We start from the raw sequence: 21,947 nt of genomic DNA on the forward strand, positions 1-21,947 counted from the left end.
AGCTCTGAAACATCGCTCTAATGTGGTCTGAATTCTATAGATTAGTGTTAAGTGAAACAATAAGCAAACTTCTAATACATTTTTTTTAAGAGCAAGCTGATTTCATCTCTTGGTTGGGATAAGCAAGTGCCTTTGAGAACAAAGTATTTCTCATCCAAAAAGAATAGAGCTTATTTGTGTGGTGAGCTTAAAACTGACCATCTCAGAGAACTCTTACGTGCATTACTTTCCCCATTTTACAGACGAGGAAATAAGCTTAGAGCAGCCTGCCTGCCAAGCAACAGGGCCCAGATGTACTATGATCTGACTTCTGTTCAAACCTATGAACAGAAAAAGGATTGTTTAGGAGTTGGCATAAGAAAAGTCATGCCCTTACCTGACATGCCAAAGGAGTACTAACAACAAATTTAGGGATTTTTATGAAAATTGTAAAATTCCTTAAATGTGAAATGATCTAACTTACATACATTTGAAGTAAGCAACTTTTTAGAAAACTCCGAAAATCCAGGTCTGGCTCTTTGAAAGGGAAAGTGTGTGACGGTTGGTACTGATTTTAGTTAGTATTCCAAGTTTCTCTTTCTAAATCTTGTTCCAAGATATACATTACCCAGATAAAGACTGGCTCACGTTCATCTGTGGAGCTTGAACTCTGTAACAAATAGACAACCAAACAGTTGACTCTGACATTCAAACATCTATGTGCTATGTGTGCATGGCCTTAAGTAATGAAAAACCTATAAAAAATACAGGCCATGTTTTTATTCATTCAGCAAATGCAAGTAACCCTTACCATCCAAATCTGTTTGGTTCCTTAGGATAGTGAAAGACATTTCTATGCAGCATCTACTAAGAGCCAGGCATGCTGTGCTTTAGAATCCTTAAAGTTGAGTACCACTATTTACTGTTCTATAGATACGATGCAGGCAGAGAAAGGGTTAAGTCACCTACCCGAAGGTTAGGTGACCTACACAGGAAGGTTCAAGAAAAAGAATGGCAGCCAATAAAAGCCGCGCCAGGATTGAGTGCCAGATAAGAAGAGCATCGCAATGCCATCTAAGGAACAGGATCTCACTAAGAGTGATGGGAAACCATTGGAAAGAGTTTAGTTTGGTTCTTGTCCTGACAAAATTATCAATGGTAAGCTTTATCTTCTATTCTCAAAAGTGTCCTAGTTTTGATTATATATTATATGGTTGTCTTAGTAGTTCTATTGTATTTTGAGATACCTACTAGATATCTGAGATGTCAAACAGGCAAATGGCAGTTGGAACTGTGAGAAGTCAGGACCAGAGATAAATACTCTGGGGTCATTTGAGTATCTATGGTATTTAAAGCTACAACTCTAAATGAGGTTGCCCAGAGATACAGATTTATAGTACTGGCTGGTTGTGCCTGGAATGGCACAAAGAAGTCTGCCAAGGACAGAGGGCAAGGTTAATAATACCGAGTGCCATGGAGCGGTTAACTAAGATACAGATTTTAAGTGGCCATGGATTTGGCAAAAAAGGAAATCACTGGTTGGCCCTAACAAGTGTGACTGGTGCATTGAGAGAGGAAGGCAACCAGAGTGGGTTGAGAGAATAGGAAAGGAGTAAGAGGCAGGGACTATATGAAGTTTTTCAACAAATGCTGCTGCAAAAGGAAGCAGGAAAATGGAAGTTGTAAGATGAGGCATAATTTTCTTTCAAGAAACCAAATATCAGAACATGCCAATGTATATCACCCAGGAGAGAGATGGAGGAGAGATGGAAAAGCTGCAGGATTAATATCCTTCAGGAAGTGAAAGTGGAGTGAGTGGATCTGAGCAGAGATCATAGTCCTGGTCCACATGGGAACAGATGTAGGCAGGTTGATGGAGGGGGTAGTGTGAGAGGAGAGGTGCTGTCAGGTTGCCTCTTTTTTACAGAGGGCAGTAGAACCGGTGGGAAGTACTGCAGAAGGGCTAGAAAGACAAGGTGTGAAATAGTTATCTTGAGGAGTAAGAAAATGAACATACAAGAAGGTCTGTAAGAAAGTTTGGCAGAGTTCAGTGGCCATTAATTTTAAAAAAGCCTAGTCAGTACATCAGCAAAATTTAGGTGCTCGGGTCCAGGCATGGAAAACCAGAGGCAGTTACAGTTACAAAAATATATTTGTAGCTTACTCTGACTTGACAAGATTCATTTTTTTAAATAATTTTGAGAGAGCAGGAGACGGGCAGAGAGAGAATCTTCAGCAGGCTCCACGCTCAGCAAGGAGCCTGACGTTGGGCTCAATCCCATGACCACGGGATCATGACCTAAGCCAAAGTCCAGAGTCAACACTCAACCAACTGAGGCATGCAGGCGCCCCTGACAAGATTAATTTTTTTAGAAATCCATATTCACGGCAAAACCTCCAGTACACAGACTTTATTTTCCCTTAGACCAAATCCTGTTCGATTAGTTTTAGCCCTTGGACCTTTCTGCCTTTTTCCATAATTGCATTCTTATTCAGCTCTTCCTATGAATAAAATTTAAAATATTCAAAATCAACCATATAGCAAGGAGAGACATCCTTACATAGACACTAGAGTCAAGTTTTATTTCTTCTGTGAAAAAAGGTTCTAATAACAAAATTCTTTCCTTTGAACGGTTTATAATTACACTAAATTCACTTCTGTGACAAAATGTAATTAGCTGCCAAAATAAATAGGATTATAAGACTCCTAGGGAACTCACGTTAGCCTGGTAAATCAAGTGTCTATAGTCAGCACTGAATGCCAACAGCAAAATGAAGGACTAGTTACTGAGTAGCCCCATTTCTGTTTCTGGACATAAGCTGGAGAAATTGTGACTTACGTGAATTCAAAAGTGATAATGGGAAATTTCAACCAACACTGAAAGCCTGTTTCATATTTGTAAATAAGAGATACTTCCTCCCATACTGATTAAATCTGAGAATGTATGGCCAGCACCAGGCCGTAAGGAGATACCCAGTAATCAATTTTCTACCTTCCTCTAACTGGTTCCCAACTCTCTGAGTCTCTTCTGTCCAGGGAGGGGTCTAAGTTGGTTCCACAGTTACTTAGGACAGAGTGAAGTGCTCCCTACTTCTAGATCAGGTCCCAAATTGTAGAGAGCACAGGGATCCCATGTAGAGGCTGTTCAACTGCAGTCCCAGGCCCCACGCTGCAGAGACTCCGAAAGTTGGGGTCACACCTAGAAATCTGCATTTTTAGTCTTCAACACAGTCGTCTAAGAGATATTTGTATTTCATTGTATTAGTATCAAAACACACAGAGACGTTTTGTCATGTTTGTGCATTAGTATCAAACATTAAAAACAGGCTACAGTACTTTCTGCCATGTAACTAAAAATTTTAAGACTGCCCTGTTTTTCCTTTAAATTCCTTTATTTCCTAGATCTTTATGAAACATTTTGTCTTTTGCAGATCATGGTGCTTTATTAACAGATTTATGTATTCTTTCCCATTCCTTCAATACAAACAAAATTTTATTCAATCACCAGTTACCTTCATCTGACATTTCACTAAGTACAGGATTCATGATGTCAACATTATTAGATCAGGCATTCAAGTGGGTCACACAAATTTATCCTCATTGTGCCAAATACCCACTCAAAAGAGAAACTGAATAACAGGTGCCTCCAGGTGTCTATGTCAACCTTCGCTGCTTGAAGTGAACCAGTACTGCTTCGCAGGTCAAACTGCTAGTCTATGAAAATAAACTGGAAAAGACTCAAGTGTACAGCTGTACATATACCATCAAATGGCAAGTTCATTTCAACAAGAACCTCTATGACTAGCTGCTCATTTGTACAGTTCTCTGCTGTCCTTGCAAAAGCCTCTCCTGAATCAAATTATACTTCAGAGTTTAAAACAAACTTGATGAGAGAAAATGTACCAGGTGGCTCTTCTGTAGCAGAAATTACAACCATTTTTCCTCAAGCAATTTTAAAGACAAAGTTGAAAATAAATATGCAAGCACACAGTAAACTAAAGTCTATATTTAGAAATTCAGGTACAAAAGCACAGCAGAGCCTATGACTATAGAAGATAAATTAGAAATATAAACTAGCAATGAAGTAATAATTTCTTTCAAATAGCAGGAAACAAGTTCTCCAATACCATTATTTAGACCACTGTTTAGTGTTCACCTATTAACTTTGGGTTTCTTTTAAAAATCTCTTTTCTGATTATCACATTTGACCAGATATACCAACAAATGTACCTTAAATCATGGTGCATGAAACAAAGACCATTTAATTTCTGATGAACTCAACAACTTTCCAGTTTTGTATATAATGGTAGGTTCAAGAACCTTTGTAGGTTTGCGGAAGATACCTACCGGCCTTTATAAAAGCTTTTAAAAGTTATGTTCTTAGCCATTTGTTGTCCACATTACTAAGGTAAAATTCTCAGTGGTTTAGAAACAAACATTTAAGCTGTAGGTGTTGGAGTGATCTAAGTTCTCAAGGATGTATTCTGACTTATTTACTACAGAGCATCACCTCCTTTCCTCCCTCACACATTACACAGAAGTCGGCAAAATGGAGGAAATTTCCAGACTGAAGTATAAACAAAACTAAGATTTTTTTCAGGCTTGTATTATAACTCTTAGCTAAGAGGAATGCCAAGTATATGTGCACTTTTAAATTTTTTTAGAAACTGAATATGAAATAAAAAGATGAATTCCAGCTAAGTGATACTCTTTAAGAATGAGTGAGACATGATGAGACATATTAAGAAGACATGACACACTTATCATCCATCATCAAAAACTTCAATTCCCTGCCTGAAGTTGACTTGGAAATGGTACAAAATCTATGACTTCTTCAAAGGACTGTAAGATAACATTTTAAAATCCTATAAACCATTGAAAGCACTTAAATATATTTTACATTCAAAACTAATCAGTGAAGCCCATTTCATTCAATTGAAAAGTCAGCCCCCACATATTTGTGGCCGCTTATACTGTGTTTTTAGAAGGGGGCACTAGCATTTTAAGCCACCCTACAGACAAAACTGGTGTGAAGAATTCTTTTTGTATCTTGGATGTGTCAGGTGATTAAGAACTTAAAATTATTTGTTCCTCCTTAATATGAAACTCTTCCAAGATAGCTTATGACCAGCAAAGAAATGTTCCTTAGGCACTGTGAGGTGTATTAAAGATGGAGCATGAAACCAGAATGAAGCATACAGTTTGGCTGTTAACTATACTGACAGTTAACAAAAAGTTACCAAGCACTATCTTATCTGCTGAGAGCAAGAAATGCCTTTACCCCACTACTCCTGAGATTCTTAAGAGGGAAAACTAATTTCACAAACAACTTTTAAAAGAATCCATATATAGTTCTAAGAACTGCACATATTTAGGGTATTATAAAAGATGTTTTCTTTTATAAGGCATCAATGATTAAATTAATGTAATGCATATCTAACAAAAGATGGTTAACACTCAGTATCATAAAACCATTTTTCTCTTCTCCTGAATTTCTCTAATTCCTGCTTTTACCAGCTTAAATACGAAAAGAATGCCTCTTGGCCTAATCAACTATGGTTATAAAAAAAAACTAAGACATCTGAAACTATTAGGCACATCAAAGGTACAGTTTATGTAGTTCAAGGTTCCCTTCTTAAGGGGCAAATGAGTTACCTGGCACATTATACATATGGAACTATAAAGATCATCAACTAAATTCAACTTTCACATTTTTTAGTTAAACTGAAAGACTTATAGTAAATATTCAAATATACCATATCTTCAGTTACAACTGAATAAGTGTAACATTTTACCAGATAAAAAGCTGGAATTTAAGTATGAGAAACCTTCATACACTGTGCTAGTATTGGTCTCTTCTTTTTAGACAAAAGCCAGTCATCAATACTTTCAACACAGCAGTTTAGAAGATAAACGTCCAAACAGGTGACTTGGTTGTAGTCCATAATTTAGCAATTCAATGCCACTGGCATCATAATGCTGTGGAGAGCAAGTGTATCTCCATAGTTTAGTCAGATTTGTCTTTCTTCTTTCCTGTTAAGGGCACTTTGTTTACAACAGCAGACCCAACAGCTGTAACACCTCCAGCCACAGCAGACACGCCCCCTTTCACCAGCCCTATTCCCATGGAAGGCACAGTTGTAACAGCTGTTTTGGTCACCTCCAGACTCTTCCCACCAATCCAAGCCACACCACCAATGGTGGCACCAACGGCTCCCTTTGTAACACTGAAGATACCCCCAGTCACACGGGACAACATGCCTGGTTGCTGCTGTGGGTGATCTTTCATTGAACCTAATGAGAGAAAATATCATGAAGATAGTCAAATAGAAGTCTTTATAAGAGCAGTACAAATCAATAAGTATCCTAAGACTTCCTAACAATCAGGAGGTTGTTTTGATAAGGTAAACCACACATAAATACAAATCTGATCAAGACACTGAAGAGCTCTTCCCTCAAGACCATAGTTGGAGGTGTTTTTAAAACATCTTGGTCCAGTGCTAAGCCGTAGTATCTCTGAAAAAAAATGCTTTAGAGACTAGACAACTTTCATAAAATAGAATCAAAATCTAAATGTTTCCTTGACTTACAGTTTTGTTGCTGTTAATAAAAATCTTTCTATCCTAAAAGGAGCATGAAAAAATAAGATAAATATATTTAGTCTTCATTTCCTTGACAGAATTCAATCATTACTGAAAAAACCTTCTTCATTTAAAGCAATGGTTCTCAAGGTATGATCTGAGACCCCCTGGGTATCCACAAGACCATTTCAGGGGCTCTGCAGGGTAAAAATTATTTTCATAATACTAGCATATCATTTATCTTTTCACTTTTATTCTTTCACATTTTTTCACAAGTCTACAGAATTTTCCAGAATCTAAATGATCTGCAGTAACATCAGAGACTAAACACTGAAGCAGCTATGAGAATCTAGTTGTCTTCTATTAACCCCAACATTAAAGAGATTTGCAAAAATTTAAAAACAATGTCACCCTGTTCACAATTTTTTTCTGTTTTGGAAAATAGCTGCTTTTCAAAAACGATGTTAATCATGTTAATATGTAATGGGCCTACTGGAGTTTTTTAATGAATTAATTTATCAATTTTATTATTTATACGGCAAATATCAACAAAGACACAAGCTTTTGAGGGTTCTCGATTTTTAAAAGTGTAAAAGCATCCTGAAACCAAAAAATTTAAGAACCAGTAATTTAAATATATGTGGGTGTCTGCTCTATATGCTCTTAATAACGTATTTAAAGAGTAATGCTATGTAAAATTAGGAAATTTATTTACTACTTAAAATCATGTTACCCACCTAAAATGATTTTTGTAGTGTTGAGAAACTACAGCTATGTTTAATACTTTCATTGCCTCAATAATTCTTAAAGGACAGAGTATGTGATTTGAGCATCTAGTCTGTAAAAACTCTTCAAATACTCCCAGAAAAGGTAATATCAATATGAAAAATTCAGATTTTTTTAAGCCATAAGTTTTTTCTCTGGTTTGTTTTGATAGAGTCATTCAATTTGGCATGTAACCTCAAACTCAGGCATCAAATTTCATAAAAATTTGCTTGTGCCAGCCTCAAATGGACACAAGTCCTTTCTACTTTGCAATCGAATGAACGATTCAGGCAGCAACAACACATAAACAGTGGTGTTTACATTTTTCTAAACTTAATGGAAAAATACTTGCTAACTAAACAGTTCAGGCTTTAAACACTGAAAAGGTACAAATCACACAAAGAAAACTCAATTCTTTGGGTACACAGATCCAAGACCACCAAAGCTACGAACTCCTAGCAGAACGTGGTTATGACAGAAGATAACATTGGGAAACTGATAATATTTAATGGAGAAAATACTCTGAAAATTAAGCTTTTCTAATACAGCACTAATTTACCTTGATATGTTTTCTTCCCATTGTTTAGAGGTTTGACATGTCACAAGTATGAAAATCTCACTGACTCGTCAAAATAGCTCATAACTATATAACAATGGCTATATTTATAAAAACCAAATTTTTAATTGAAGCTATTTGAGTGATAAGTATAGGTAATAAAATCTTTAAATAGCTGAAATAAAAGACAAGATATGGAAAAGCATCTGAATACATTAATTATATAAAGTTATGATAAAAGGGTTACATAATTGGTAATTCTTTTGTAATCAAAGTCACTAACACTAGGAAAAGGGGAAAATCTTGATCTGAGGATAAAACAGGTTAAGTGCCTCATGCTGAATACCCTCATTAGTATCCTGCTATGCCAAATTTGATGCACACGCCTTTAATGAAGACAATATTTCTTAGTCAAGGCAAATAAATATTAATGCTGTTGATCTCTAATTACAGTGCGCTCTTAATTACCACCATATAGATTATCTGCTCTGCAGACTACCTTAGTTTAGCAGGTTGCCATATAATAGAGACACTGCTAAAGCACTTTCTCTTCCTTGACAATTATGCTCCTGAATAGTCTTTATCTCTTTTCTGACTTTATCCCTACAAAGTCCTTATTAACTTTCTCATTAAGCTCTTTTATTTTCAGAACTCTAGGTTCTAGACCTAAAAAATAAGTCAAGGATGGGGCGCCTGGGTGGCTCGTTGGTTGAGTGACTTCGGCTCAGGTCATGATCTCACAGCTTGTGAGGTCAAGCCCGGCATCGGGCTCTGTGCTGACAGCTCGGAGCCTGGAGCCTGCTTTGGATTCTGTGTCTCCCTCTCTCTCTGCCCCTAACCCACTCACATTCTGTCTCTGTCTCTCTCAAAAATAAATAAAACATTAAAAAAATTTTTTTTAGATATGACTAGTCAAGGAAAATAGCTGAACTAATAATTTTCCAGGCTATTCCTCCACCAAACTAAAACTTATCAGCTAGTTACCTCCATCTTCTTTTAGGCCTATGTATAAACTTTTCATTGTGTTTTCCTAACAATTTCATTTTTGTCTACCAACATAAGAAATATAGGAAGAAAACTGTGGACAGTGGGCAACAGAACTGGGAAGAAAATACAATACCTAGAGTCACAACTTCCAGCTCTACCCTCCTCCTGGTGATATTGAGTCTGTCTGCTACTCCAGTCTGGTCTACCATCCATTTCATCTCTTATTCTTCACTTTGATTCTCTATTGTACCTATTATGACTGTCCTGTACAAATGCAGCTATCCAAGGAGAGTACTATTTGGCTTATATATTCTACACCAAAACCACAAACAGAAAATGACCATAGGCATTTTCTGTATACAGTAAAGACATTCAGGTATGCAGTTAGTGTTTCCAAGGACTTTTGAAGTGTAAGAAAATGATCCATGATGTCACAATTTTCAAACTAAAAGACGATTTAAATTACCCTAAGCCCATGTATTAATATAGGAAGAGAGAGCTACCAATTATAAATAATAGCTTAACAACAAATCTCAAGTGCCTCTTGAATTGAGTTTTTGTATGCATGACATGAAAACACAGTCCATTCTTCCTCTGCACCCCATACCCATTCTCTACAAATGAAAAGATACTCTAACTTGTGAAATGGTCTTAATAAAAGAGTGACAAAAGAATAGATCTTATATAATAAAATAGTTGCATTGTGTCCCCATTTCACCAATATCTGTGCTTTCTTCTTAGAGGCTAAAAATATTTATCTTCAATTATTTTTGGAACATATTTATTGACAAGGTAAACAGATTGTTACTTTAAACTTGATAAAAAGGGGCACCTGGGTGACTCAGGTCGGTTGAATGACTGATTCTTGATTTCGGCTCAGGTCATTATCTTGTGGTTCATGGGATCGAACCCTGCTGTCAGCACAGAGCCTTCTTGGGATTCTCTTTTTCTCTCTCTTTCTCTTTCTCTCTCTCTCTCTCTCTCTCTCTCTCCCCCCCCCGCCCCTCCCCCAATTGTACTCTCAAAATAAATAAACTTTAAAAAAAAATGAATAAATTTAATAAAAACAATCAGAACTTTAATTCAGTTTAATTCACATGCTTAGTGTGTCAGATGCATACTTACCTTCTGGTGGTTCATCACTAAGGTATGATGGGATTTCTTGATTTTTATCTGCCTGATTCATGATCTCCTAAAAAACATATATACATTTCATTGTAACCTCAACACATGAGACTACTTCTTACCACATGCTCAATTAAGACGTAACTTTATTCAGATAAACAACATTTCAAAACACTGTCACAAGGCTACTTCATCTTATTTCTCTCCTACTTTGTGGTGTTAAAGAAATACTTTTATTACACTACTGGACAATCAACATCTTATCTCAAACACCAACCAAAGAGTAACAGGCATGGCAAAAGCTTTCCTACATTGTTACTGCTGTTACTGAAAGAAAGTTGGAAGCTGGGAGTTAACACCCAAAAATTTTAAGTGCTTCTTCCTACAGAGTATTGGTTAATTGTAATTTATTTCACGACAGACTTAAGGAAAATCTATACTGTGACTAAAAAACATGTTCCTTCTGAAAATTTTCTAAAAATCACATCCTTCTCCTGTAAAGATACCACCAATCAGAATCACTAAGAGATGGATTTTTATTACTTTTTTATTGTTGTTTTTAGAGCTCTTACAAACACAGGTAGCAAAAATAGCTCTTACAAACACAGGTAGCAAAACCCATGAAAAAAATATATATGTGATTACTTCCTAATACAAGTAGTAAAGGAACCTAAGAAATAAAATAAACTGTATTGGGATGAAGAAAACACAGTTAAAATTTTTTCCCAATTTCCTTTACTATCTTAAAATATTTGCTTTTATATTCACTTGACTAAGTAAAGAATAAAACAAGTCAAAATTGGTCTATAACGACGGTTTTGATTGGCCAGAAAATGACGGTTGTGATCCCAGCAGTCAACTGTTTCCTAGTCATAAAATCATGGAGCCTAAATTATTATATCTGTACATATACAACAGAAATGTAAAAGTATATTGGGGAAATCCTGCCATTTGTGATAACACAGATGAAACCTGAGGGCATTATGCTAAGTGAAATAATTCAGGCAGAGAAAGGCAAATACTGTATGATCTCATATGTGGAATCTAAAAAAGCTGAGCTCATAGAAACAGGAGGCTGGTGGTTGCTAGGGGCTAGGGAGTGAGGAGGTGGGGGAAATGAGATGTTGGTCAAAAGGTACAAACTTCCAGTTACAGGAGGATTAAGTTTTGGGGATCTAATGTACAGCATAGTGACTATAGTTAATACTATATTGTATATTTGTAAGTTGATAAAATTCTATACCTTAAAATGTTTGCACCATAACAACTAAAAGGTAATTATGTGAGGTAAAAGATGTGTTAACTAACCTTACTATAGGAAGCATTTCATATACATGTATATCAAACCACCACACTGTAAACCTTAAACTAACACAATGCTGAATGTCAACTGTATCTCAATGAAGCTGGAATAGATATTATGAAAACTAACAATGTACTAAATATACTGATCAATTAACAAATACTGATTGACCACTTACTATAGGCCAGGTAATGTTTTAGGTGCACAGGATATATAGCATTGATAAATACAAACCAAAAAAATCTCTGCCATCATGAACATCCCATATCATCTAGTAGGGAAAGGCAATAAACAAAGAATATACTGTCTATGTCAGATGGGGTAAAATGCTGTGGAGAAGGAGGGATGGAGGGAGGATATATTTTAAATAGGACAGTCTGTCAAGGCCTCAATGTGGTGACATTGTAAAGGAGGTTAAGGATACAAGATACTTGGGTAAAGAAGCCTCAAGGCATAAAAAACAGCAAGAGCAAAGGTCCTGAGGTGGGAGCTTACCAGAAGCAGCAAGAAGGAACAGCCAGAAAAGTGTAGCAGGGGTCACAGCAAAGGGCAGCAGGAGAGGAGGTCAAAGAGTGAGGGAGGTCTGCATCGCTTAAGCCCTTACAGGTCTTGGTGGTCACTAGCTTTCTAGCTCTGAGATGCAGAGTCCGTGAAAGGCATTGAACAGAGAGGTGATGCGTTCTGATTTACACTTTTAAAAGATAGTTCTAGCTGTTGTGGGGAGAACAAGCAATACAGGAGCAAGAACAGAGGCAGAAAGACCTGATAGGAGACTTAACATAATGTTTTCAAGGCTCATACATATTATAGCACGTATCAGAACAAAGTGGTTAATTTTAAGTGGTCAAGGGAAGGTCAGGAAAGTTTCTCTTTATGATTCCTAAAGCTCTAATCAGATAAAAATTCATCCTTATTTTCTTCTATATTTCAATAATCCAAGCAAAACATGTTGATGGTAAATGATGGTAGTGATAGTAAGACATGGGATTTTTCAAAGGCGAATTGTAACCTCATGTAATTCAACCTGCAATGCCTGTCAAACCTAAATCCTGTGTAAGATGGGATTTCAATGCACCCCACAGAGCCCAGCAGCACAAGTCATGTGTTTGCTTAAATACCTTTTGGTTGCTCTAGTGAAAACTCTGACTCAGGTCAACAGCACTTAATCTTATGCTAGTCTGGTTTGTGAATTTAGCACATCATAAGTGATTTAGCATATTTAAGTGTGTATGCATACACACTTAACATTTAAAAAGTAATAGTAGATACATGTAATCTCTGACAAAAAAAAAAAAAAAAAAACAGAAAGAACATCAGCTACTGCATTACTGGGAGAAGGAGTTCTTGACTGATTTGCCTTAATTTTAAAACTCCCTTAAACCAAAAAGTTAAATTGACTTCCATTCATATTTATGTTTCTTTAATTTGTCATCATGGTAAGAGCATGAGACATTATACAGCATAGTGTTGAAGGTACTGGGATCAGAGAACCTGAGTTTCAATCCCAGCTTGACCATAAACTGTGTGGCAAAGGGCAAATAACTTCATCAGATCCTTGGTGTTCAGGAAATATAAACAGAAAGATATAGAAGCCCTAACTCTAGGATGAGAATGCTATTTAACAAATTTAAAACAAAACATGCAGAATTCCTGGCAGAATATGTGTGTCCCTTCCTGATGAAAAACTATTGTGGAGCCACTTTCTTCCCCACTAAACTGTTAACTGCAAGAAGAGAGACTCGTTTATCACTGTGTTCCCAGTTCACTCGTTTATCACTGTGTTCCCAGTATCTGTATACAATACACATACAAATCCAGATCTCCTGGCTGAACCAATCAATGGATGCTACCAGACCCTGTACAGAAATGTGAGGAAATTATATACACACATACATCCTAACTATGTTAGCTAGAGTTTAGAAACAGGTGTGATAGGGGGGCAGCTGGCCAGCTCACCCTGTAGAGCATGTGACTCTTGATCTCAGGGTCACCAATTCAAGCTCCATACTGGGTATAAAGCTTACTTAAAAAACAGTTGTGACAGTAATTGCATATATTGCAAAACTGCCTTTCTGTATATATCCCACAAACCCCAACCAAAAGACTTACCTTTTCCTGCTGAGATAGAATCCCTTAAAAAAATTCTTAATTTTCCCACATATATCTTGTAATTAAAAAAAGAAAATGACCGCCATTTAAAAGATTAGGGCAGCTTTATAAAAGACATATGCAAGTTCATCTATACAATATGAACTGACTTTATCCTCCTATGGGTAGGCAAAGAGGAGTCATGACAGGGTAACACCGTCAGATCTGTGCTTCAAGAAGCTAACTGAAGCAAGAACAGATGAAGGTCAGAGAGATTAAACACAGTAAGGCTACTTTAATAGTCCCGTGAGACGAAGTAACAATTTAAGCTCTGCCAATTTTTCCTGTATAAATGAATATCTGGGCAAAAACCTAGGAGTCACCCTTGATTTCCTATTTTTTACATTCCCATCTAATCATCAGTAAATTCTGTTGCCTAAATAAATCCAGAATACAACCACTTCTCATCACCTCTTCTACTACTACCACTTTCAATTAAACTACCATAATCTCTTACTTGGGTTGTTAGAAAGTATCTTAACTGGCTTCTGAGCTTCTGCCTTTCCTCTTCCTTCAGTCTAGCCCTGCCATACCCTGCTTGAACACCTACAACTGCTTCCTGTTTCGCTCAGAATAAAATCCAGAGTTGAGGCCTGACATCTAACACTCTGACAGCATCTCCTACCATTCTGCCTCTCACTCACCAGCCTAGCAACATGGGTTTCCCTGCTCATCCTCTCCTGAAAGGCTTTTCCCCAAGATATGTATCTGGCTTGCCTCCTAACTTCCTTCAGGTCTTTATGCAAGTATCCCCTTCTCGGAGATCAGCCCAGACCACCTTACAATAGATTAGCCCCTCCTACTCCTCTCCCTATTATTTTCACCTAAACCTGCTCTATTTTCTTCACTGCTCTTATTGTCACTTGATATATAGAGATCTGTTTACTTTGTGTCTCCCACAATTAGAATGTAAGCTCCATGAAAGCAAGGCTTGGTTTTGTTCACTGCTCCATCCTCAAGCCTTCTTCAATGTCTGATGCATGGTAGATAAATACTTGAATTTTTTGTATGAAGTAGAATAGAGACCTTAGGTATAAGTAAGAGATAAAAGAAAAATACAGGACGTAAGATTTCTAGTGTGAGCAACTAAGTAGACAAAGATGATGAGGCCACGACAGGCGATGAAAAACCACTTCTGAGAAAAGATGAAGGACTTTAAAAATTCTTATTTTACTGTGGTAAGAACATTTAACATGAGATCTACCCTCTAAGACCTAAGTGTACAATACGTTACTATTGACTGTAGATATGATGAAAGGACCTTGTTTTTGAACAGCTGGATCTGAGATGGCCTCAGGCTATACACAGGACATGTTTAGCAGGCAACTGGATTTAAGGGGTCTGAAACTCAGCATGAAGTCTGAGTTAGAGTTGAGGTCCTGAGACTGTTTTGGGTGATAGCTAGAAATGTGAGGGATGGGTGATACAATCAAGGGAAAAAATGATAAAAGAGAAGTAGACAGATAACCTTATTTGGACTGCTCATACTTAAGAGGTGAGTAAAAGAGAAGCCAGCAAAAACAAACAAAATACGTTTGAAAGTGTACAAATGAGTACAGTCTCATGGAAGGCAAGAGACGAATTTATAAGCTTCCTAGAGACACACACAATGCAGACATTAAAACAGTTTATGAAGATCAAATACTACGGGGAAATGCTAATGTTACATTTAGAGAACATAAAAGGCATATATCATATGATCCAATTTTTTAAATACACATAAAAAGACTGAAAGGAAGTATACCAAAATATTGACAAAGATTGCGACTAAGGGGTAGAAAAATACACACACACACACACACACACACACACACACGTATTCACAGAGACAAACATACACACATACACAGAGTGCGTGCCAGAGAGAGAAAGAAATACCATCACCCTTCTTTAAATGTATATTTAACATCTATGTTTTAATTTTCAACCATAAACATGCATTGCTTTTGTACATATTTTTAAGTCTGGATATCAGTTTTATTCATAAAGGATATTTTCAAAGATTATGCAGTTCATCTACCTAGTTTTTATCCTAGTTTTTTAAGGCTTTTATCCTCAAATCAAGGTGACCATCTAAAAACAACATACTCAAATCAAAACATGCTGATTTGAAGAAAATGCCACCAGTGAGTTTAATTCTCAGTTATGTCCTCATTAAGGAAACCCTGACAAAGAGCCTAATGCAAGCTACTACACTGACTATACCACACTGTAAAGAAATTACCTACTACATCACTTGATAGCTCTGATACGGAGCTCCACATTAGAAATTTCTTTAGAGGGGGGTGCCTGGGTGGCTCAGTCGGTTGGGCGTCTGACTTTGACGCAGGTCATGATCTTGCAGTCCGTGAGTTCAAGCTCCATGTCAGGCTCTGCGCTGATGGCTCAGAGCCTGGAGCCTGCTTCAGATTCTGTCTCCCTCTCTCTGCCCCTCCCCCCGCCCACGCGCGTGCTCGCTCTCTCTCTCTCTCTCTCTCTCTCTCTCAAAAACAAAATAAAAAACATAAAAACAAATTTTAAGGAATTTCCTTAGAGGTATTCAGAAAAACTTTGTTTCCACAACATATTTAGAATATTTTCTTCTCTTTGAGATCTATGTACTTTCCCATTTAAAAGATACAAAGAAAGATGTGATATCTCCCTTTTCCCTTTGGCTTCCAGGAAGCTTACAGTTAAAATCCCAACTTAGCTGAGTAGGTTCATGTGGCCCACCCAGTTGTTCTATTTCCCCCCAACTTCACACCTCCCCAAGACCTCCACTCTTATTGCTGTTCTCCCTGGCTTGCAATTTGAATATCTTATTTATATTCTTACCATTTTGTTAGTACATGTTTTTGTTGTAAGCAGTATTTGTACACAGTATTTGTGGAATAAGTGAGATAAAATTATTGTTTGTATCCATATTAATTTCAAACATAACAAGAAAAGATACATACCAATATATGGTAAAAATTTTGGTTAAAAAAAAAGGGGGGCGCCTAGGTGGCTCAGTCAGTTAAGCATGCAGCTCCTGGTTTCGGCTCAGGTTACAATCTCATGGCTTCATGGGTTCAAGCACCACATGAGGCTCTGTGCTGACAGTGTGGAGCCTGCTTGGGATTCTCTCTCTCTCCCTCTGCCTCTCCCCAACTTGCACTGTCTCTGTCTCTTTCAAATAAATAAATAAACTTTAAAGAACACATTAAGCTAGAATTGTGCTTTTCAAATGCTTATGTAAGAGTAGGCAGTAGTATGCCAGGGGTTTTAAGAACCACAGTAGAAGGATGTATATATTTTACTACATAGTAATTTAAAATACTGTTTTGTTTTAAACATACACTAATTAAAAAGATAATTGAAAAGTGCTTGGGAATTTTTTAAGATAACTGGACTTTCAAGAAATTTCATTCTTTTTTTATTTAAACTTTTTTTTTTTTTTTTAAGAGAGAGACAGCATAAGCAGGGGAGGGGGCAGAGGGAGACAAAGAATCTTTTTTTGTTTTCATGTTTGTTTATTTTGGAGAGAGAGTGTGAGGGTGAGCAGGGGGAGGGGCAGAGAGAGGGAGAAAGAGGATCCAAAGCAGGCTCACAGTGACAACAGAGAACCCCATGTGGGGCTCAAACTCACAGAACCCTGAGATCACAACCCGAACAAAAGTCAGATGCTCAACCAAGTAAGCCATGCAGGAGCCCATCAAAAAATTTCATTCTTACTAGGAACTTCTTCAGGATGTATACTCACAGGTTTACCAGCTCTCTCTTCTCAGCCCACCACACTCTCACCTCCCCCAGGAATTTACTTTGCTCTTAAGTTAAATGTATTTTGGTAGAAGAGTTTGAAATATAGGACTCTAGATACCATTCTACAGAAATATCCAGTTACATTTAATATTGTTAGTAATAGTTGCAAACAGGATTATCAATAAACAATAAAAGAGAAAATCTGGAGTCCTGCCAGGCTAGAAGCCTGGCTACCTAGAACAGAGGAACTTGGTATTACAGGGCTTTGGAAACCCTAAGATGCCATGGAGACTGATTTTTATTTTGTGTACATATTTTTTTTAATGTTCCAGTTTCTTGTACACCATTGGTGTTAATAGCAAGTATATAGTATTAAAATTCCTCTAGAACCCTTAGGGTGATAAAAATTGTGTAAAAGCTGCAAGTATTTGGAATATTGTCATTTTCTAGATTCCTAATTTTGTCATAAGGCACCAAATGCCTTATAAAAGTATTTTTGCTAAAATCCTTAACTATCTTAATGCCACCTGTACTTTTTACTCACATAAATCATTTCCAACCTCTACATACGTATATGTGCCAAAATTTTAGTGATATTACCTCTTTACAGACACTACCACTTTATCACCAAGGAGAAATATTTTTTGTATTACCATGCTATTCATTATCATGAACAGGGGACTTGTTTCTCTTAAATTGGGAAATGTGAAGACAAACATGCTCCTAATCTGTTAAAACTGGGAAAGGTAAAAATCTGCCTGTAAAATTTAAAAGTATATACATGGTAGGGCACCTGGGTGGCTCAGTCAGTTGAACAGTCGACTCTTGATTTCGGCTCAGGTCATGATCTCAGGGTCCCTGGGATCGATCCCTGGGTTAGGCTCCTCACTGAGTGTGGATTAAGATTCTTTTCCTCTCCCCCTCTGCCCCTCTACCCCACTCCCTCTGTCTCTCTCTAAAATAAAAAATTAAGGGGTGTCTGGGTGGCTCAGTCCATTAAGTGTCTGACTTCGGCTCAGATCATGATCTCACAGCTTGTGAGTTCGAGCCCCAAGTTGGGCTCTGTGCTGACAGCTCAGAGTCTGGAGCCTGCTTCAGATTCTGTGTCTCCCTCTCAATCTGCCCCCTCCCGCGTGCACACACACTCTCTCAACAATAAAAAAAAAATTTTTTTAATTAAAATTTTAAAAAAGTATACACATGGAGACAGGTAACAACTGACAGGAAAAGTGTCAAAACGACCATGTGGGGTGCCTGGGTCTGTTAAGAGTCTGACTCTTGGTTTCGGCTCAGGTCATGATCTCACAGTTCATGAGATCAAGCCCTGTGTCAGGCTCTGTCCTGGCAGTGTGCAGCCTGATTGGGATTCTCTCTCTCTCCCCCCTCTCTGCCTCTCTCTCCTTCAAAATAAATAAACATTTTCTTTAAAAATGACCATTTAGGGGCGCCTGGGTGGCTCAGTCGGTTGAGCGTCCGACTTCAGCTCAGGTCACGATCTCGCGGTCCGTGAGTTCGAGCCCCGCGTCGGGCTCTGGGCTGATGGCTCGGAGCCTGGAGCCTGCGTCCGATTCTGTGTCTCCCTCTCTCTCTGCCCCTCCCCCGTTCATGCTCTGTCTCTCTCTGTCTCAAAAATAAATAAACATAAAAAAAAAAAAGAAAAAAAATAAAATAAAATAAAAATGACCATTTAAATATTACCCTTAAAGAAAATTATGAAATTCTATGCAAACCATCTGCCCTAAACTTATTGAGTCATTAGTTCAACATATACTTGGACCCCTACTATGTGCCAGGCACACTGTTAGGCACTAAGATTTTGGTGTGACTGAGCACACACAGGACTTCTCTAAACAAGTTTACCCAGTTTTTCCAGGACTTATCAATTTAGTTTCATGCAAAAACCAAAAAATTATCTGCTCTCTAAGAACTCATAATGCACATAATTTTCTATGTAAAAAGTACTTTTCTAAGACAATAAAAACAGAAAACTGCCTTTAGATCAGGACAAATAATTGAATTTATTCTCTGGACATAAATTAATTTTACCATTTGAACAAACTCAGAGTACCAACTAAAACTGGTTATAAGTGTATGTTTTTAAGAAATTGTAAAATGTGAAAGGCTTCTTTGCTGTATACTGCAATTCATCAGCAGTTAATTTAGGCATTTTAGGCCAAGGAGAAACAATTCTTGTCCAGTACAACAGTATCATAGACATAGCAGCTGGCAAATACATTCAGCAAGGATTAATAACAACACTATTCCCTAGAGGGTAATTTTTCTTCCAATAATAGAAATAAGTAAACAAATGCCTCGGTAGGAACTTTTTTTTTTTTTTTAAGGAAAACAGATGAATCAGGGTTGTTTGTGGATATCTACGACATTTTATACATAACGTTTTCATTAATAGTGAAAAAGTCTGAAAACAGTACACAAATTTGCCCATGGCTGAACACCCTTCTCTGTGCCAAAGGAAGTTACATAGCACTAACACATTATATAAATCCTAACTACAAGATACAGTACAAAACAGTTTACCTTCAAAGCCACTTCAAAAGCTTGTTATTAAATAGTAAGTGCCAATTCCCTATAAGAAAAAGACTATAAATGAATTAGCTAAATTCTTCTACACATTCTATATATAGGAACTTTGCCACATCCCCAACCCCCTGCTTTTAGCCTTTTTGCCAAATAACTACAAGGAGTTTCAAAATATATTTATACAGGGCTTTAACACACATATACCAATAAGCATCGTATATTAAAACACCAGCTTATTGTGTTTAGGCTTCTCTGGTTAACCAACTACCCTGAACAGGCTGCTTTTAAACATGGCCCCCGCCCATTAGATCAACAGCAAACAGGCTACAAGAAATGCATTGAATCTGGCAGGGAGGAAAAGTAATCTGTCAGTAAAACTTTTAAGTGACCCCCTTAGTGACAAGTAACAACCAAGAGTATCAAGATGGCAACTTTTTAAGCGTTGTCTTGAAATGAAACAGTAAAGCGGAATTACACAATATGCTATCAAGCCAGATAACCAGTACCCTCGTAATCAGCACTAAATTATACCTCATTAGTTCAACATGTATTTGTGTCCCTACCATGTCAGACACTGTGTTGGGCACTGAGGTTTCAACCAGAACAAGCATGTGAAGGCCCTACTCTGAAGGTATTTCTATCTGATCCACGGAGATAGCTTCAGGAAGTAGCAAAACAGCAAATACTCAATGACTGAAACAAAGACAGGTGAAGATTTTCCTTAAGTAAAACACACCCACACACCCACACACAACTTAAACTTTTCTAATGATATTCTCCACATAGGGACACATTTTTATTAAACCTGGTTTCTGGCACATCTGCCAGGACACAGACTGAAGAAATGAAAGTGAGGGAAAAAGTCAAAACAGTGAATATAGGTTTATTAAAGATTACTTCCTTTTCTTTAAAAAAGCAGGCATGGCCACATACATGTAAACAGACCTGTTGATGTGATATCAATATTCCCGGGAGCTCCTAGAGCACCCACACCAATGGATGCCCTAAAGGTTAAACAATCACATTACAGCAAATCATCACGGGTAGCAAATAATCACAGGCAGCAAAATAAAGTATTTTCACTTGGAATTAGCACAAGGGTTCACAAAGACATAATAAAATAAGAACTCTCCTCTTTAGGTGTTTGTAAACCTTTCCCAGCAGTCCCTTCTCCCCCCACTGATCTCTTTAGGCACTAGCAAGTCTTTTTTTTTTTTTTTTTTTTTCTTCCCTTTAGCAGAGGGAGTGACGTGGCAGGAGAGGCTGAAAATGACCCTGGAGAAGCCGTGACTAGGATTAAGCTCAGCACCTCCTCCCTCCGCTCCACGTTGTACACCCAGCACACCCCCACTCCCATAAGGTTCCAGAATTTGTCTTCTTACACATTAAAGGGGATCTATTTAAGCTGGGATATGACTGCAAGTGGGAGCTTGGGGACTAGTCTCGAAGCTGCGTGTGCACAGCAGGCACGGCTTTTATTTAGACCTGGGAGGCAATGATGGCACCAACGGGTGCACCAGCGGTCCCCCATCACCCCTGGCGCCGTCAGCGCCTCTCTCCATTCCACACTTTCAGCCTTAGGTTAGGCGTGAGGGTAGAGCCTTTCTACCCAGGAAGAGCACTGAGGACCAAGGCTTGTGTGCCTGAACCCAGGAGAGTGGTTTATCAACAGGTCAGGAGGTAGTGTGGCGGGGAAGCCCAGCACACAGCCCCCCTGTCGCATCTCTCTCCTCTCCCAGGCTGTTGACGCCCTCCCACCCACATTTTCCCAGCCTAACACCCAAAGAGCTAAGAAGTGAAGCGGAGGCTTCCAAAAGAAGTCCCCAGTCACAAACCACCGCTGGGGAGCCGGGGAGTCGTAAAGAAGAATAACCCCGCCAGCGAATCTCCGTCCGCCCCCAACATCGTCCCGCCCCTCCCCCTTTCCCGCTCAGTCCCCCCCAAAAGGCTCGGCTCGGGGAAGCCAGGCCCGAGACGGTGAGGCGCAGAACAGCTAACGGAAGAAGGCGACAGAGAGTAGGACAGGAAGCCGGGACGGCGCCCCCCGCCCTCCCAGCCCCGCTTACACACCTCCGGGGTCGAGGGTCGGCGTCTGGAGCCGGGTCTGGGCGGAGGAAGCGGGCAGCACCGAGGACGGCTGCGGTTGCTTGAGCGGCTGGCACAGCCTCGGGCAATTGCGGGCTCCAGAGGCGTCTCCTCAAGCTTCGGAGCCAGAAGACTCCGTTGGCAACGGCGGCAGTA

At 38.4% G+C, this 21,947-nt stretch overlaps 1 protein-coding gene across 1 annotated transcript; it reads right to left on the reverse strand.

The window, feature by feature from the left end:
- Nucleotides 1-3,451: 3,451 nt before the first annotated feature.
- TMEM263 (transmembrane protein 263) lies at nucleotides 3,452-21,908 on the reverse strand. The gene is made up of 3 exons (XM_025926580.2): nucleotides 21,777-21,908; nucleotides 9,995-10,061; nucleotides 3,452-6,274 (listed from the first exon to the last, which is right to left on the reverse strand). The coding sequence occupies exons 2-3, from the start codon at nucleotides 10,053-10,055 to the stop codon at nucleotides 5,988-5,990; spliced, it is 348 nt and encodes a 115-aa protein (XP_025782365.1). The 5' UTR covers nucleotides 10,056-10,061; nucleotides 21,777-21,908; the 3' UTR covers nucleotides 3,452-5,987.
- Nucleotides 21,909-21,947: the final 39 nt, after the last annotated feature.

Source organism: Puma concolor, chromosome B4 (genome assembly GCF_028749965.1).
Source record: "Puma concolor isolate L17-30 chromosome B4, mPumCon1.1.hap2, whole genome shotgun sequence".
Taxonomy (NCBI): Eukaryota; Metazoa; Chordata; class Mammalia; order Carnivora; family Felidae; genus Puma; species Puma concolor.